The sequence below is a fragment of the Anolis sagrei genome, chromosome 8, assembly GCF_037176765.1.
Source record: "Anolis sagrei isolate rAnoSag1 chromosome 8, rAnoSag1.mat, whole genome shotgun sequence".
Classification (NCBI taxonomy): domain Eukaryota; kingdom Metazoa; phylum Chordata; class Lepidosauria; order Squamata; family Dactyloidae; genus Anolis; species Anolis sagrei.
Window position 1 is genome coordinate 36,294,354 of NC_090028.1, and position 20,405 is coordinate 36,314,758.

General features: G+C 42.4%; 1 protein-coding gene across 1 annotated transcript in view; it reads left to right on the forward strand.

Moving 5' to 3' along the window:
* The first annotated feature begins 5,567 nt into the window (after nt 1–5,567).
* LPCAT2 (lysophosphatidylcholine acyltransferase 2) overlaps nt 5,568–20,405 on the forward strand; it is a 58,526-nt gene continuing 43,688 nt past the window's right edge. Inside the window, exon 1 of the mRNA XM_067471120.1 lies at nt 5,568–5,782. Coding sequence (XP_067327221.1) covers nt 5,645–5,782 — 138 coding nt within the window. The 5' untranslated portion in view covers nt 5,568–5,644. The remainder of the gene's footprint in view (nt 5,783–20,405) is intronic.

A 20,405-nucleotide genomic window follows, 5' to 3' on the forward strand; every position in this document is an offset into this window, starting at 1 on the left:
ATATAAATTATATACTAATTGTAGCCGAATGGGCCTATTCATTTTGACTAACCCTGTATATATGGTTTTGTGCTTGCGTTGTAATGTATTTTTTTTTGGCTTTTTGAGCCTCTTCTGCTGTTTTTCAGTGTTTTTATGAGTGATGGTCACTCATTGACCTGATGGATATCTTGTGTCCAAATTTAGTGTCAATTCATCCAGTGGTTTTTGAGTTATGTTAATCTCACAAACATTACATTTTTATTTATATAGATTAATTGACAGATTTGTCAGAATAGCCCTTTTCTAGGGATGTGGTTTAGATCACCAGTCCCGCAGCTCTAAAATAGTGAACAATTAAGAAATTGGTTGCGAAAAAACCTCACAATCTCTGAGAATGCTTGCCACAGATGTGGGTGAAACGTCAGGAGAGAATGCTTCTGGAACAATAATAATAATAATAATAATAATAATAATAATAATAATACTTTATTTATACCCCACTACCATCTCCCTAAGGGACTCGGTGCGGCTTACATGAGGCCGAGCCCACAATACATCAGCAAAAAAAAAAAACAACAGCAGTCATTCAGAACAATAAAATAAAGCTCATAAACAAAAAAATAGGCAGTAAACATCGACAATAACACAATAACATTTAAAAACCAATGGCTGGGCCAAATGTAATAGTTGAAATTTTAAAAATAATGCTGGACAAGACCAGGTGAAATATAACTAGGATAGAATTTCGGAAAAGAATGGGGTGTACAGACAGTTCTAGATTACTAATAAGGTGTAATTAGAGACATATTGCTGGGAGTTTTTCAGTGTTTTTATGAGTGATGACCACTCATTGACCTGAAAAGGTCCATTGGTTGTTTTGCTTGCTTGCTTGCATGCTGGTCGCTTCTGTGGCGAGAGAATCAGCCGTCTACGAAGACGTTGCCCAGGGGATGTCTTGCAATCCTGCGAGGAGGCTTCTCTCATGTCCCCCTCTCATGTCTCAGTGGCCAGATACTGGTCAAAGGACATTTAATCAACTACCAAGCTCACAAATTTTGTATTTTGTCTGTTTGTTTGCTTTGTTATGTTAGAAATGTAATATAATCGACTGGTTGCCCTGACACGACAAATAAATAAATACTCATTGACCTGATGGGTGTATTGTGTCCATAGCGATATAGCCTGGAAAACTCACAACCACCCAGTGATTCCGGCTCACTTCACTGCCAACACAACCTCTGAAGACGCCAGCCACAGATGCAGGTGAAACGACAGGAGAGAATGCTGCTGGAACATGACGGTAAAGCCGAAAAAACTCAAAGCAACCCAACTTGAATGTCTATTTACAGATGTTTCTGTAAATGTTTAGCCTGCACTGTTTTTTTCACATGTGTAAGCTACTTTCAGGCCCAGCCTGGGGAAACAGTGGTATGTAAACAATGACGTTGTTGTGTTCTTCACACAACAGGTTGAACTCTGCATTGCTTCAGTATAACCACAGGGTGGCGATCCTTTATCAAGCAGAAGGCTCCAATCCTCAGCAGAGAATATTTGAGAACAGCTGGCTCTCTCTTCCTTGACTTTCCATCACATAAATAGACAATGATGCTGGGGAAAATGGAAGGAAAAAGGAAGAGGGGCCGACCAAGGGCAAGGTGGATGGATTGTATCCTTGAAGTGACTGGATTGACCTTGAAGGAGCTGGGGGTGGTGACGACCGACAGGGAGCTCTGGCGTGGGCTGGTCCAGGAGGCCATGACACCAAATTTGGACACAATACACCTAACAACCCAATGTATGTCCTTCACTCAAAAAAACCACAGCAGAAGGGACTTTAAAGGCCCCCGAAAGCTAAATGACGAAAAGATAAATGACAATACAGAAAAGGGGAAGAAAGAGAGAGGGAAGGGAAGAGAAAAAAGAAAGAAAAGAAAGAAAGGGAGGGAAAGAAAGAAGGAAAGGGAGGGAAAGGGAGAAGGAAGCATGGAAGCAAAGAGAGAAGGATGGGAGGAAAGAGGTAGAAAAGGAAGAAAGAGAAAGAGGGAGGGAAAGAAAAGGGGGGAAGGAAGGAAAGTTAGAGAAGGAAGGAGAGAAGGAAAGAAGGAAGGAAAGAGGGAGTGAAGGAAAGGGGAGAAGATGTAGAGAAAGAGGGAGGGAAGGAAAGAGAGAAGGAAGAAAAGAGAGACAGCAGAAGAGAAAGAAAAAGGGGGAAGGAAGGAAAAAGATAGAGAAAGAAGGAAGAAGAGAAGGGAAAACGGGAAGGAAGGAAGGAAGGAAGGAAGGAAGGAAGGAAGGAAGGAAGGAAGGAAGGAGGGAGTGAAGGAAGGAAGGAAGGAAGGAAGGAAGGAAGGAAGGAAGGAAGGAGGGAAAGAAGGAGAGAAAGAGGGAAGGTTAACCACAGCAACACGTGGCGGGTACAGCTAGTACTAAATGTTCTTTAGAAACACACAACTTTTTGAAGAGGGAAGCCTTTATGTCAGTAAATTGCCCTCTTATCTATATAAAGAAAAATGTAATGTTTGTTTGTGGGATTAACATAACTCAAAAACCACTAGGCGAATTGACGCCAAATTTGGACACAAGACACCTATCGGGCCAACGAGTGACCATCACCCCAAAAAACACGCAAAAAAACCCAACAGAACAGACTTTAAAACCCCCCAAAATAAACCATATACACATACATACACACACACATATATATACGCAAGCACACACAAATATACACATACACACACATACGTATACACCTATATACATATACCCATACATACACACATATAAATACACATATATGCATATACACAAGCACACACATATACACAATATATATATCTATCTATGCAGACAAAACATCAAGAGAGAATGCTTCTGGAACATGGCCATATAGCCCGAAAAACCTACAGCAATTCAGTTGTTGGCCATGAAAGCCATCGACAATAAATCTTTACCTTTTTATAGCTACGCCACAGCCCAGTTTTCCCATTATTATTTTTCTTATGATAGAGCCAATTAGGAAATTTATTTATTTATTTATTTATCGTGTCATCAGCAACCAGACATTTGTATTACATTTTTAACAAAAACAAACAAACAGACAGACAAAACACAAAGTTTGCAAGCTTGATACTTGATTAAATGTCCTTTGAGCAATATCTGGCCACTTGGAGTACTTCTGGTGTTGCTGCAAGAAGGTCCTCCCTTGTGCATGTGGCAGGGCTCAGGTTGCATTGCAGCAGGTGGTCAGTAGTTTGTTCTTCTCCACACTCACATGTCGTGGATTCCACTTTGTGGACCCATTTCTGAAGGTTGGCTCTGCATCTTGTGGTGCCAGAGCGCAGTCTGTTCAGCACCTTCCAAGTCGCTCAGTTTTCTGTGTGCCCAGGGGGGAGTCTCTCATTTGGTATCAGCCATTGGTTGAGGTTCTGGGTTTGAGCCTGCCACTTTTGGGCTCTCGCTTGCTGGGGTGTTCCAGCGAGTGTCTCTGTAGATTGTAGAAAACTATTTCTTGATTTAAGTCATTGACGTGCTGGCTGATACCCAAACAGGGGATGAGTTGGAGACAGGCATGTAGCCGGGGGGGGGGGGGGGGGCTTGAGGGGCTTCAACCCCCCCAAAAATTCTCATGGTGGTCCACAAGAAGGCCTTATTGATACATTATTTAAACTGTTACGCTTATTCTTATCATGATCTGATCACCATGCTCAATATCTCCCATATGCATGGGGGTATTGGGATAACGATACAAAAGGTTTGCTAGAGTAGACCATCTTTCACTCAGACTCAGCCCCTCCCCCTTCGAATCAAACTCAGCACACACACCCCCCACTCCCCCGAATCAAAATTCTGGCTTCGGGCCTGCCTCTCAACAAAAGATCCCCCCAGGCACTTCCAAGCCATTAAATGCTAATCAAGGTGGTCAGTTGAAACATTCACACCTAGCTCCAGCAGACAAGAGTCCTTTCTCTCACCCTGGTCATTCCACAGATGTATAAAGCCATTTTCCTTCTTCCAACAGACCTCACTACCTCTGAGGATGCTTGCCATAGATGCAGGCGAAACGTCAGGAGAAAATACCTCTAGAGCACAGTCATATAGCCCGAAAAAACCTACAACAGCCCAGCGATTCCGGCCATGAAAGCCTTCGGCAATACATTACATATTAATATTGGTTTCCAACCCAACCAAACTCCTCTCTGGAGGAAAACGGTCTTTCCAAACTTAGTAGGTAGGTACATTTTCCTTCTTCCAACAGATCTCACTACCTCTGAGGATGCTTGCCATAGAGGCAGGCGAAACGTCAGGAGAAAATGCCTCTAGAACACGGCCATATAGCCCGAAAAAACCTACAACAGCCCAGCGATTCCGGCCATGAAAGCCTTCGGCAATACATTACATATTAATATTGGTTTCCAACCCAACCAACCTCCTCTCTGGAGGAAAACAGTCTTTCCAAACTTAGTAGGTAGGTACATTTTCCTCCTTCCAACAGACCTCACTACCTCTGAGGGTGCTTGCCATAGAGGCAGGCGAAATGTCAGGAGAAAATGCCTCTAGAACAGTGCCACGACCCCTTAATAGAGTTCCTCATGTTGTGGTGACCCCCAACCATTTTTTTTTTGCTACTTCATAACTATAATTTTGCTACTGTTATTAATTGTCATGTAAATAAATATCTGATTTGCAGGACATATTTTCATTCAGTGGACCAAATTTGGCACAAATACTCAATATGCCCAAATGTGAACACTGGTGGAGTTTGGAGGAAACAGACCCTGACATTTGGGAGTTGTTGTTGCTGGGATTTATAGTTCACCTACAATCAAAGAGCATTCTGAACTCCACCAATGATCTAATCAAACCAAACTTGGCACACAGAACTCCCATGACCAACAGAAAATATTGGAAGCTTTTGGTGGGCATTGACCTTGGGTTTTGGAGTTCTAGTTCACCTACATCCATAGAGCACCGTAAACTCAAACAATTATGGCTCTGGACCAAACTTTGCACAAATACTCAATATGCCCAAATGTGAACACTGGTGGAGTTTGGAGGAAACAGACCCTGACATTTGGGAGTTGTAGTTGCTGGGATTTATAGTTCACCTACAATCAAAAAGCATTATGAACCTTACCAACAATAGAATTGGGGCAAACTTCCCACAAAGAACCCTTATGACCAACAGAAAATACTGTGTTTTCTGATGGCCTTTGGTGACCACTCTGACACCCCCTCGCGACCCCTCCAGGGGTCCCGACCCCCAGGTTGAGAAACCCTGCTCTAGAACATGGCCATATAGCCCGGAAAAACGTACAACAACCCAATGATACAAAAGTTTTGCTAAGGTGGACCCTCTTTCACTCAGACTCAGCCCCCCCCCCCCCAAAAAAAAACCCGCAAACTCAGCCCCTCCCGAATCAAACTCCTGGCTACGGGCCTGGCTGGAGATGTCACTGCCAATTAGGGAATGACCTAGTGTTTTGGTTGGGGAGCCTCTCTCCGAGGAGCGCCTCTGTCCGAGGCAGAAGGTCATCGAGCTGGGCAGGCGTTGACCGGCCTCCACCTGGAAGGGAGGAGGACTGTCCCATGCGCATGCGCCTCGGGGGCCAGGGAGGAGCGCATCTCCAGCTGTCTATGGGCGACAAGGGCTCAACGGCCGGCAATGGCTTCTCCTCCTCCTCTTCCTCCTGCTCTGCCCCCGCGGAGCCTGCCTTTGCCCCGGCAGCAGTCGCTGGCCTCCCCGACGGTGCTCAACCCCTTCGTGCAGGAGGCGCGCCTGGATAAGCCGGCCAAGACCCGGGTAGCCCACCGCGGAGAAAGGGGGACGGGTGGGGGGGGGGGGGGGGGGGGAGAGTGATAGTTGAGTGACAGCTCTCGGAGGGAGGCGGGCTCCCAGGAGGGATTGGTGGGTCAGCTCAGGTGAAGCCTGGCTGCAGAAATGGGAGGGGAAGGGAGTGAAGGGAGCACATGGAAAAGTCAGTTGAGCTTACTGTCTATCTCAGTGTTTCTCAATCTTGTGGGGGTCGCGAGGGGAGGTCAAAGGGGTGGCCAAACACCCTCAGAAAACATGTGGGAAGTTTGGTCCAATTCTATCCTTGGTGGGGTTCAGAATGTTATTTCATTGTGGGTGAACTATAAATCCCTCTCAAATGTTAAGGTCAATTTTCCTCAAACTCCTTCATCATTTAGTTTTTTTGGGGGGGGGGGGGTTAAGTCCTTTTTTGGGGGGAAGGCAGGTTTATGAGTGAGGGTCACTCATTGATCTGTTAGGGGCATAGTGTCTAAATTTCATGTCAGTTTGTCCAGTGGTTTTTGAGTTATGTTAATCCCACAAAATGACTTTTTTATTTATATAGACTAGCCGTCCCCTGCCACGCATTGCTGTGGCCCACATGGGGGTTCTGTGTGGGAGGTTTGGCCCAATTCTATTGTTGGTGGAGTTCAGAATGCTCTTTGATTGTACGTGAACTATAAATCCCAGCAACGACAACTCCCAAATGTCAAGATTCTATTTTCCCCAAACTCCACCAGTGTTCACATTTGGGCATATTGAGTATTCGTGTAGAGTTTGGTCCAGATCCATCATTGTTTGAGTCCACAGTGATCTCTGGATGTAGGTGAACTACAACTCCAAAAGCAAAGGACACTGCCCACCAAACCCTTTGAGTATTTTCTGTTGGTCATGGGAGGACTGTGTGCCAGGTTTGGTTCAATTCCATCACTGGTGGGGTTCAGAATGCTCTTTGATTGTAGGTGAACTATAAATCCCAGCAACTACAACTCCCAAATGTCGAGATTCTATTTCCCCCAAACTCCACCAGTGTTCACATTTGGGCATATTGAGTATTCGTGTAGAGTTTGGTCCAGATCCATCATTGTTTGAGTCCACAGTGATCTCTGGATGTAGGTGAACTACAACTCCAAAAGCAAAGGACACTGCCCACCAAACCCTTTGAGTATTTTCTGTTGGTCATGGGAGGACTGTGTGCCAGGTTTGGTTCAATTCCATCACTGGTGGGGTTCAGAATGCTCTTTGATTGTAGGTGAACTATAAATCCCAGCAACTACAACTCCCAAATGTCGAGATTCTATTTTCCCCAAACTCCACCAGTGTTCATATTTGGGCATATTGAGTATTCATGTAAAGTTTGATCCAGATTCATCATTGTTTGAGTCCACAGTGATCCCTGGATGTAGGTGAACTACAGCTTCCAAAACTCAAGGTCAATGTCCACCAGATCCTCCCAGTATTTTCTCTTGGTCATGGGAGTTCTGTGTGCCTAGTTGGTTCAATTTCATCATTGGTGATGTTCAGAATGCTCTTTGATTGTAGGTGAACTATAAACCCCAGCAACTACAGCTCCCAAATGACAAAATCAATCCCCTCCCAATCCCACCAGTATTCCAGTTTGGGCATATTGGGTATTTGGGATGTGAAAATACATCCTGCTTATCAGATATTTACATTACGATTCATAACAGTAGCAAAATTACAGTTATGAAGTAGCAACGAAAATGTTATAGTTGGGGGTCACCACAACATGAGGAACTGTACTAAGGGGTCACGGCATTAGGAAGGTTGAGAACTACTCTGTCTGGAGGCAATAGACCAGATCGAGAAAACGCTCCATTTCAATTGCACTACATTGCTATTGAACAATTAATATAATAATCTATCTTCTATCTATATATAAATAAAAATGTAATGTTCGTTTGTGGGATTAACAGAACTCAAAAACCACTGGACGAATTGACACCAAATTTGGACACAAGACACCTAACAACCCAATGTATGTCCTTCACTAAAAAAAATGATTTTGTCATTTGGGAGTTGTAGTTGCTGGGATTTATAGTTCACCTACAATCAAAGAACATTCTGAACCCCACTAATGATGGAATTGAACCAAACTTGGCACACAGTTCTCCCTAGACCAACAGAAAATACTGGAAGGGTTTGGTGAGTGTTGAACACTGGTGGAGTTTGGGGAAAATAGAATCTTGACATTTGGGAGTTGTAGTTGCTGGGATTTATAATTCACCTGCAATCAAAGAGCATTCTGAACCCCACCGACAATAGAATTGGACCAAACTTGGCACACAGTTCTCCCATGACCAACAGAAAATACTCAAAGGGTTTGGTGAGCAGTGCCCTTTGGTTTTGGAGTTGTAGTTCACCTAATCTAGAGATCACTCTGGACTCAAACAATGATGGATCTGGACCAAACCCTACACGAATTCTCAATATGTCCAAATGTGAACACTGATGGAGTTTGGGGAAAATAGAATCTTGACATTCGGGAGTTGTAGTTGCTGGGATTTATAGTTCACCTACTATCACAGAGCATTCTGAAACCCACCAATGATAGAAATGGGCCAAACTTCCCACACAGAACTCCCATGACCAACAGAAGGGTTTGGTGGGCATTGACCTTAAATTTTGGAATTGTAGTTCAACTACATTGAAAGAGCACTGTGGACTCGAATAATGATGGATCTGGACCAAACTTGGTATGAAATCTCAATATGCCCAAATATGAACACAGATGGAGTTTGGGGGAAATAGACTTTGACATTTGGGAGTTGTAGTTACTGGGATTTATAGTTCACCTACAATCAATGAGCATTCTGAACCCCACCAACGACAGAATTGCGGCAAACTTTCCACACAGAACCCTCATGATCAACAGAAAATACTTAAGGCCATTCAGTCCAACTCCCTTCACCAGGGCAAGAAAACGAAATCAAAACCCTCCTGACAAAGAGCCATCCAGCCATAGATATAGATAGAAATACATGATTCACACAGAGAGAGATATAGTATCATAGATTTGAAATGGAAAGGACATAAAAATCCTGAAAAGCTAAATGACGAAAAGCTAAATGACAATCCAGGGGAAAAAGGGAAGGAAAGGGAGAAAGTAAGAAGGAAAGAAAGAAACAGAGAAGGAAGGAAGGAAAGAGGTAGAGAAAAAAGGAAAGAAAGAGGAAAAGAAAAGGGATGGAAAGAAAGGGATAGAGAAATAAAAAAGGAGAGAAGGAAAGAAAAAAAGAAAGGAACGAAAGGAAAGAAGGAGCAAAGGAAGAAGAGATAGAAAGAGAGAGGGGGGAAGGAAAGACAGAAGGAAGTATGGAAGCAAAAAAAGCGAAGGAAGGAAAGAAAGAGGCAGAGAAGAAAGGAGAGAAAGGGAAGAAAAGGAAAAGGGGGAAGGAAAGAGGTAGAGAAAGAAGGAAGGAGAGAAGGAAAGAAGAAAGGGAAAGGAAGTCAAGAGGGAGTAAAGGAATGGGGAAAAGAAGGAGAGAAAGAGGGAGGGAAGGTTGTCCACAGCAACGGGTATGTACAGAGAGAGAGGTTGGAATTGGAAATGTCATTTTTAGGAAATACACACTTATATATATATGATCTATATACAATGTAACAATAAACTGCATTTGCTAAACAATTAATATAATATTAGAATTAGACATTTCTTGTTTAGGAAATGGAGTAGTGTGTGTGTGTGTATGAATGGTCGATGATATAAAATGTCACAGTAACACTGCATTTCCTATACAATTAATACATAATATTATATATATATATATATATATACACACACACACACACACAAATACAAACACACAGAGGGAGTGGTTGGAATTGGAAAATTTCTTGATTGGGAAATGGAATGTTTTATATATGATCAATATATGATGCCACAATAACACTGCATTTGCTATACTATTAATATGTAATATAATATAACATAACATAATATAATATATTGATACAGTGGTTACATATGTATGCACACAAATACACATAGAAAGAGATGTTGGAATTAGGAGTTCGTTGTTTTGGAACTTCAGTGTTTTGTGTGTGTGTGTATGTGTGTACACACACATGTATTTGATTGATATACAATGTAACAGTAACATTGCACTTGCTAAACATCAAACTTGTAATTGTAACCTACATAGAGATAGATACAATTAGTGTATATAAATGGAAGGATAGCTATAATATATACAATTTGCTGTTCAGCAAATGTAATTTTTTGTCTCTCTCTCTCTCTATATATATATATACACGTATCTTCAATAACAATCACATTGCATTTCTTAAACAACCACCACTTTCTAATTTACAGTTGGTTTACAGGATGACAATTTATGCCCCAATTTATATAATCCAGATTATCAAAACAGATTGTCCACATTATCTGTTTTGAAGTGGATTATGAGTCTACACCATACAGAGCTCCTGGTGGTGCAGCATGTTAAACTGCTGAGATGCTGAACTTGCTGACTGAAAGGTCGGTGGTTCGAATCCAGAGAGCAGGGTGAGCTCCTGCTGCTAGCCTCAGCTTCTGTCAACCTAGCAGTTCGAAAATATGCAAATGTGAGTAGATCACTAGGGAAGGTAATGGTGCTCCATGCAGTCATGCTGGCCACCTGATCTTGGAGGCATCTATGAACAACGCCAGTTCTTGAGCTTAGAAATGGAGATGAGTACCACCCCTCAGAGATGGACAAAACTATTTATTTATTTATTTATTTATTTACGACATTTATATGCCACCCTTCTCACTCCAAAGGGGACTCATAGCAGCTTACAAGATATATATAAATACAAAACATTATATTATTAGCATAGTACAATATCAGTATTATATATTACTATATTGTACTATACCATTATATTGTAGTATTAGTAGTAATATTACATGTAATATAAAATAAATAATTATAATCTCATATTATTATTAGTAGTATTATATTGTATTACATTATAATATTAAAAATATTGGGAGCCCCCAGTGGCACAGTGAGCTGCTAAACTTGTTCCTTCTGTCCTTCCTTCCCTCTTTCCCCCTTTTTTCCCTTCTCTCGTTCCTTCCTTCCTTCCTTCCTTCTTTCCTTCTCTACCTTTTTTTCTTTCCTTCTCTCCTTCCCTCCTTCTTTCCCTCTTTCTCTCCCTCCTTTTCTCCTTCCCTCCCTCCCTCCCTCCTTCCTTCCTTCCTTCCTTCCCTACCTTCCTTTTCTACCTTTATTTCTTTCCTTCTCTCCTTCCCTCCTTCTTTCCCTCTTTCTCTCCTTCCTTCCCTCCCTCCCTCTTTCTGTGTATGTGTGTTTGTGTGTGCATATATGTGTGTATATATTTCTGTATATGTGTATATATGTGTGTTTGTGTACATATGTGGTTTTGCACATGTGTTGTAATGTAATTTTTTGTGGCTTTTTTAGTCTCTTCTGCTGTATTTTTCATTGTTTTCATGAGTGATGGTCACTCGTTGGCCAGATAGATGTCTTGTGTCCAAATTTTATGTCAATTTGTCCAGTGCTTTTTGAGTTATGTTAATCCCACAAACGAACATTACATTTTTATTTATATAGATATACAATATATTACGTTACATTACATTATTAGCATAGCACAGGAGACAAGGTGGAACTGTCCCTGCCAGATTTAATGTCAAGGGGAAACATTTACCTTTACACCACCTTATAATCCAGTTCATAGCAGAAAGTCTGGATTTTATATGGCAGTGTAGATCCAGCCTTAAACTCCCTGCATCATCCCTGACATCTGACAGGAGAGAGAGGCCTATGTTTGCATTACAAGCTGCATTGGTTTTGTTTAAAGCAGAGTTTGGGATTGCAGATGACGGTCTCCTATCTGCTGTTCTTTAGATGCCTAAACAACAATAAAAGTGGATTAAAACACCCAGTCTTCCTCCTTGGGAAGGATCTATACATTGGTGACACTTTTATGGGGCCAAGCAAAACTGCACAGATGGGGTGACCCCAATGAAAAGTATCACTGTTTTGCTGAGTTTGGGATGCTGATGTGTTTGCTGTCTTGGCAACGCAACAAATGCTTGGATAGGTTTTCTAGAAAGAGCCTGGCTTTTCTCACAGCCGGAGTCAGGCAAGGTGTTTTGTGCTGTTAGCATTCCTCTCAACCTGTTGCTCATATTTCCACGGCAAATAAGGAATATTGCATCCCAACAGCAGGTTCATTTGAAGGGGGCATCTTTGAAACTTTTGCACCCTTTGCTTTCAAATCATAGAATCCTAGAGTTGGAAGAGATCTCATGGGCCATCCAATCCAACCCTCTGCCAAGAAGTAGGAAAATTGCATTCAAAGCACTCCCAACAGATGGCCATCCAGCCTCTGTTTAAAAGCTTCCAAAGAAGGAGTCTCTACACCAGTGTTTCTCAACCTGGGGGTCGGGACCCCTGGGGGGGTTGTGCGGGGGTGACACAGTAGTCACCAAAGACCATCAGAAAACACAGTATTTTCTGTTGGTCATGGGGGGGGGGATTTCTGTGTGGGAAGCTGGCCCAATTCACTCATTGGTGGGGTTCTGGATGCTCTTTGTAGGTGAGCTATTAATCCCAGCAACTGCAACTTCCAAATGTCAAGGTCTATTTTCCCCAAACTTCACCCCTGTTCACATTTGGGCATATTGAGTATTCGTGCCAAGTTTGGTCCAGATCCATCCTTGTCTGAATCGACAGTGCTCTCTGGATTTAGGTGAACTACAACTCCAAAACTCAAGGTCAGCGCCCACCAAACCCTTCCCGTGTTTTCTGTTGCTCATGGGAGTTCTATGTGCCAAGATTGGTTCAATTCCATTGTGGGTGGAGTTCTGAATGCTCTTTGATTGTAGGTGAACAATAGATCCCAGCAACTACAACTCCCAGATGACAAAATCAATCCACCCCCCGCCAACCCCACCAGTATTCAAATTTGGGCGTATTGGGTATTTGTGCCAAATTTGGTCCCATGAATGAAAATACATCCTGCATATCAGATATTTACATTACGATTCATAACAGTAGCAAAATGACAGTTATAAAGTAGCAAAGAAAATAATGTTATGGTTGGAGGTCCCCACACCATGGAGAACTGTATTAAGGGGTCGTGGCATTTGGAAGGTAGAGAAACACTGCTCTACACACTCCAGGGCAGAGAGTTCCACTGCTGAACAGCTCTCACAGTCAGTAAGTTCTTCCTCATGTTCATATGGAATCTCCTTTCTTGTAGTTTGAAGCCATTGTTCCATTGCGTCTTAGTCTCCAGGGAAGCAGAAAACAAGCTTGCTCCCTCCTCCCTGTGGCTTCCTCTCACATATTTATACATGGCTATCATGCCTTCTCTCAGCTTTGGATTAGGAACATTAGGAGCAAGCTTTTTGAACTTCATTGTAACCAGATAAACACTATATTGTGAATGAATACTGGATGGCTTAAGGATGCAAAATGGACATGGAAGTCATTTATTTTTATACAGGGTGAGGCAGCATAACTTCCTTTTTTCAAAACGTAATAAAACCCATTGTATGAATCAGATTTTTTTTTATAATGTAGGCACATACCTAAAGTTTTGTTTTACGTAGTTTTGAAGATCAAATTAAGTAGGTGACGTCTCCCATTCTCCATACACTGAGTCAACCGATTTCTGGCGTTTGTCATGACTCTTGCCAGCATAGCAGGCGTTATGTTGGCAATTTCTTTTTTGATGTTGGTCTTCCAATCTTGTAAGGTCCTTGGACGGTTCACATAAACATAGGATTTCAAAAAACCCCATAGAAAAAAAACACAAGGGGCAAATCTGGAGAGCCGGGCCGGCCACTCCAAATCCGCTCGAAAAGTAGGCCTCAATGGCAAAAACACGCTTCTCGCTGTTCCAACGCATGATGGCGACTGAACTGTGTCAGGACAAAACTTTATACTCCCACCTCTCGAACGAGACCACTAGCGCTCCGCTACATCTTCAACTGACTGAATCGCGTGCATGTTAAAAAAGGAAGTTATGCTGCCTCACCCTGTAGTTTTAAATTGTTTTTTAATATGAATTTTATTATGTGATTTAACCTGTTTTAAACGATGTATTTATGTGTGTTTGGCATCTAATTGTTGCCAGTCCGTACTCCACCCTGAGTCACCTTCGGCCTGAATAGGGCGGGAAAAAGCGTGGTAAATAAATAAATAAACATTAAGGGATTTGGATCTCAGAATACAGACTCTGCGATGTGGTCCAGACCACACTGTAAAATGAATAGAGTTTGGCACCACTTTAGCTGCCATGGCCCAGTGCTAGGAAATCCTGTGATTTATTTATTTATCCACAGGCGAGGGGCTACAGCCAAGAAGGCCCTGTCTCTCGTCCCCACCAGATGTATTTGCGACGCTGGCGGGAGCAAGAGCAGGGTCTCCCTGGATGATCTTAAACTGCAAGGAAGGACATAGTGGGAGATGTGTTCAGACAAGTAAGCTGGGCCAGAAAAGTATAGAGCTTTATAGGTGAAAACCAGCACAGAATTGAGTTCGGAAGTGGATCGGCAGCCAATGGAGCTGACACAACAAGGAGGTGGTGTGCTCCCTGTATGTTGCTCCAGTTGCTGCAGCCCGTTGGACTAGTTGATGTTTCCAAACAGTCTTCAAAGGCAGCCCCACATAGAGTGCATTGCAGTAATCTATTCGGGATGTAACAAGAATGTGGACCACTGATGCCAGATCAGACTTCCCAATGTATGGGCACAGCTCCCTGTATATCGCTCCAGTTAGTAATCTGGTTGCAGCCCGTTGGACTAGGTGACGTTTCCAAACAGTCTTCAATGGCAGCCCCACATAGAGTGTGTTGCAGTAATCTATTCGGGACGTAACAAGAGTGTGGACCACTGTTGCCAGATCAGACTTCCCAAGGTATTGGCACAGCTGTAGTATGACAAGGTCATTAGCCTTCCCTCATGCCTCCCCAAACTACAAATCCCAGGAATTCAGAGTTCACCAAGCTAAAAGTAAAAAGCTGCTCTCAGTGAGATCTTACCGTCAACCTTGTGAATTGCAAACACGCTGTAACTTCCCTTTCTAGAATGGTTTATATTGCATTTACAGGACATTGCGAGTGTCAATGCTGCAATGGAAACATGATTGCAATTTTTTTAATGGCCAACGATGGCTAACAAACTCTTTTTTTTGAGGTGCAGATTGTTAAAACCAACAGAGGTTTTATTCCCTGTTAGCATTGCAAATGGAAAGCTGTATCGTGTGTTGCGGTGGGCTTGGATTTTAGTCTTGCTTAGCGGATTTAGCCTCCAGAATGAAACAGATGTTTGATATTTGGAGGCTGCTAATCTCTGTAGGACAGGATTTCCTGCCTTCGTGCAGAGCTGTTGGGAGCTTGGTTCTCAATTGTTCAATTGATACTGTAATTTTTTTTTTAATCGGGGTGTCCCCTTTGCTCTTCTTACTTTTCTTTAAAGCTGTTTCCAAAAGCAGCAGCAATATAGGAACCATTCCAGTAGGGCAGTGGTTCTCAACCTTTGGTCCTCCAAGTGTTTGGGATTTCAGCTCCCACAATTCCTAACAGCTGATAAACTGGGATTTCTGGGAGTTGAAGTCCAAAACAACTGGAGGACCAAAAGTTGGGAACCACTATAGTAGGGTAATATCAAGACATTCAACATGTTTTGATACAGTTTTACTCGACCTTCTTAATGCCGTGACCCCTTAATGCAGTTCCTCGTGTTGTGGTGACCCCCAACCATAAAATAATTTTTGTTGGTTCTTCATAACTGGAATTTTGCTACTATTATGAATCGTAATGTAAATAACTGATCTGCAAGATGCGTCTTCATTCACTGGACTAAATTTGGCACAGATACCCCGATACACCCAAATTTGAATATGGTGGGGTTGGTTTTGTCATTTGGGAGTTGTAGTTGCTGGGATTTATAGTTCACCTACAATCAAAGAGCATCCTATACACCACCAACGATTGAACTGAACTAAACTTGACACACAGAATTCCCATGACCAACAGAAAATACTGGAAGGGTTTGGTGGGCATTGACCATAAGTTTTGGAGTTGTAGTTCACCTACATTGAAAGAGCACTGTGGACTCAAATAATAATGGATCCTGACCAAACTTATCATAGAATCATAGCATCATAGAGTTGGAAGAGGCCTCATGGGCCATCCAGTCCAACCTCCTGACAAGAAGCAGGAATATTGCATTCAAAGCACCCCCGACAGATGGCCATCCAGCCTCTGTTTAAAAGCTTCCAAAGAAGGAGCCTCCACAACACTCCAGGGCAGAGAATTCCACTGCTGAACAGCTCTCACAGTCAGGAAGTTCTTCCTCATGTTCAGATGGAATCTCCTCTCTTGTAGTTTGAAGCCATTATTCTGCATCCTAGTCTGCAGGGCAGCAGAAAACAAGCTTGCTCCCTCCTCCCTATGACTTCCTCTCACATATTTATACATGGCTATTATGTCTCCTCTCAGCCTTCTCTTCCTCAGGCTAAACATGCCCAGCTCTTTAAGCCGTTCCTCATAGGCCTTCTTATTTATTTATTTTTATTTATTTACTTTACTTGTATACCGCTCTTCTCAGCCATTTGGCGACTCAGAGCGGTTAACAACCAGTATCAGCAATACAGTACAAAATCATAATCATTTAAAGCAGTAATATCAATCAATTAACATCAACATCAATACAGCAGTACAGAAAACAACAATCCATCACGTCTCATCAATAGAATCAGCATCCGATCTCGTTGTCCATTAATCCATATTCCGGTAATCAATCAATTGTACTGCTTTTATATAATAAAATAATCTATATAAATAAAAAGGTAATGTTCATTTGTGGGATCAACACAATTCAAAAACCACTGGATGAATTGACACCAAATTTGGACACAATACACCCATCAGGCCAACGAGTGACCACCACACATAAAAATACTGAAAAACACAGCGGAAGAGACTTAAAAAGCCTATATATCGATAGTAGCCATCCCCTGCCACATGTTGCTCTGTCTGTTGCTGTGTCCCAGTCTGTGTATATGTGTTTTGTTCTCAAGACCCTTGATCATTTTAGTTGCCCTCCTCTGAATTTTAGTTGCTCTCCTCTGGCACGAATACTCAATATGCCCAAATGTGAACATTAGCGGAGTTTGAGGAAAATAGACTTTGATATTTGGGAGCTGTAGTTGCTGGGATTTATAGTTCACCTGCAATCAAAGAGCATTCTGACCCCCCCCCCCCCCCCCAATGATAGAATTGGGCCAAACTTCTCACACAGAACTCCCATGACCAACTGAAAACAATGTGTTCTCTGATGGTCTTTGGTGATCCACTGACACAATATATAACTGTGCAAATGTTCCCCTGGTCACCGCTGAAACCTGGGGTTCCAGGCTCAGTGCTGAATCTAGGAGTGCATCCAAGCTGTGAACCTGCATCTTCAGGGGGAGTGTAACCCCATCCAATACAGGCTGTAACCCTATGCCCTGTTTGGCCTTGCGACTGACCAGAAGTCCCTCTTGGAGCTCTGTCTGATGCCATTGTGTGCCTTATCATGTTTTTGATCTTGGCTTTGGAACTTTGGATTATGCATAGATTTTGATGTTTTGATGACGACCTTTGGAATGGCCTGTTGACTGTGAGTTCTCAAATACTCCTGCATTATTGTTGTTTGAATCTGCATTGGCTTGGATCCTGGACTGGCTGACGACAAAAGTATTGAGTGATTGTTTATACTGAGAGATGCTATGCAGACTTGCGACAGTTCAAGAGGGATGGATGCTTAATGCCCTATATCCCAGGAACTGATCCCAGGTTATCTGCTTTAAACTGGATTATATGAGTCTCCACTGCCAGATAATCTGAGATAAGAAGATAATCTGGGATCAGATCATGAGATATTGGGGCAGTGTGGAAGGAGCCCAAGTTGTCTTCCTTTATTTATTTATTTATTTTATTTAGCAGTTTTGTATACCGGTCTTCTCACCTCCATTCGAGGGACTCAGGCCGGTTTCCAACATCAATATTACAGACAGTCATTAAAACATCATATTCTAAATCACTCTAAAACATTAAAATAGCAAAATACAATTATATAATTACAATTGTCAGTCGTCATCAAAAGTCATTATTCGTCGTCATCCATCCATATCACAGGATCATGGCTCATTTGTCGAATGCCAATCCCCAAAGCCAAGTTTTCACCTGTTTCCTGAATGTTAAGATAGAAGGGGCAGTTCTGATCTCCAGTGGAAGGGAGTTCCAGAGTCGAGGGGCCACCACCAAGAAAGCCCTGTCTCTCGTTCCCACCCGACGCGCCTGTGAGGCCGGTGGGATTGAGAGCAGGGCCCCTCCAGACGATCTTAACAATCTTGATGGTTCATAGGGGAGGATACATTCGGACAGGTAAATTGGGCCGGAATCGTTTAGGGCTTTATAGGTTAAACCAGCACTTTGAATTGTGCTTGGAAGCTGACTGGCAGCCAGTGGAGCTGGCGCAACAGAGGAGTAATATGCTCCCTGTACCCCACTCCCGTTAGTAGTTTGGCTGCCACACGTTGGACTAATTGAAGCTTCCGGGCAGTCTTCAGAGGCAACCCCATGTAGAGAGCATTGCAGTAATCTAAACGGGATGTAACCAAAGCGTGGACCACCGTGGCCAAGTCAGACTTCCCAAGGTACTTTGACATCACATCCCCAATTCTCAGGTTTTGGCTCTGAAATCTCAAGGACTTGTTTTAGACCTCAAGCCTAGATTATCTGAAATTCATATTTTCAGGGAAAATTAGTTACGGTGGACTTGCTTTTTCAAAAAAGACACCCCCTTCCATGTTGGCCATAGACATTTCATTTCCTGATGTGAAGGACAACTTCTCCATCCCATGTAGAGAAACCACCAGGCCAAGTCTTGCAATGGGCATCGATGGGGTATATATATATAATATGTGTGGGCTTGGCAATCTAGCCAACAGACATTTGGGTTCCTCACATGTTTGCTTTGATTCTGGGTATATTTAACCTGCTAATTCCAAAAATAGCACCAGATTTTTCTTGTCAACTCTAGTTTTTGAGATACAGCACCAATTTGCATCTTGTAGAAAATCATCATAACCATATTTAAGAAACTGGAGCTGATGCAGTCTATCCAAGGCATTTTTGTGAATCTAGCACCCCAAATAACTCTAGGACAGCATTTCTCAACCTGGGGGTTGGGACCCTTGGGGGGGTCGCAAGGGGGTGTCAGAGGGGTCGCCAAAGACCATCAGAAAACACAGTATTTTTCTGTTGGTTGTGGGGATTCTGCGTGGGAAGCTTAGCCCAGTTTTCTCATTGGTGGGGTTCAGAATGCTCTGTGATTGTAGGTGAACTATAAATCCCAGCAACTACAACTCCCAAATGTCAAGCTCTATTTTCCCCAAATTCCACCACTGTTCACATTTGGGCATATTGAGTATTTGTGCCAATATTTGGTCCGGATCCATCAATGTTTTGAGCCCACAGTGCTCTCTGGAGGTTGGTGAACTAAAACTCCCAACTCAAGGTCAATACCCACCAAACCCTTCCAGTATTTTCTGTAGGTCATTTGTGCCAAGGTTGGTTCAATTCTATCGTTGATAGAGTTCAGAATGCTCATTAATTGTAGGTGAACTATAAATCCCAGCAACTACAACTCTCAAGTGACAAAATCAATCCCAGCAACCCCATGTACTGGGTATTTATGCCCAGTTTGGTCCAGTGAATGAAAATACATTCTGCTTGTTGAATATTTACAATTACAATACATAACATTTGCCAAATTACAGTTATAAAGTAGCAATGAATATAATGTTGGGGGTCACCACAACATGAGGAACTGGGTTAAGGGGTCGCAGCACTAGGAAGATTGAGATACACTGCTCTAGGAGAAGTCCTAGGCTCAAAAATATGTTTTTGTTGTGCTGTGTACTTAACTTTTGTGTTTTTCTCGATTAAAATGATCTTTTATACGAAAGAGAACAACATATTACAACCACAGGGAATGTATTTGTATTCATGCGGCTGTTACGGCTGTTCCTGGTACGGAGTGGTTCCACTAGCAGTGTTTCCTGATTATTAAAAAAAGCAGCCTTTGGCTTTTAGCCAAACCTAATAGTCTTGCGTTACTTCTATGGCTCCAAGCATACTATATTTTTTCACGGAGCAAGTATAACCTGCTGCTCCAAGGAGGCAAATCTATATTTATTGTTCCCAGTTGGGCATTTCCGGTTCTGCCCTACTCTGAAATCCTTAGAAACTGTATATCATTCTTTGAATATATATATATACACACACATACATACATACATACACACACACACACACACACAAACACACACATTTGGGAGAAAATAATTAGTCTTAACTAACTTTTTAAAAGGACAAAACTTCCAGGTATTTATTTATTTTTATTTATCATGTCAGGAGAAAACCAAACGGTTGTACTGCATTAAAAAACAAACAAATAAAGCACAAAGTTTGCAAACTTGCCATTTTATTAAATGTCCTTTGACCAGTATCTGGCCACTTGGAGTGCCTCTGGTGTTGCCGCAAGATGGTCCTCCCTTGTGCATGTAGCAGAGCTCATGTTGCATTGCAGCAGGTGGTC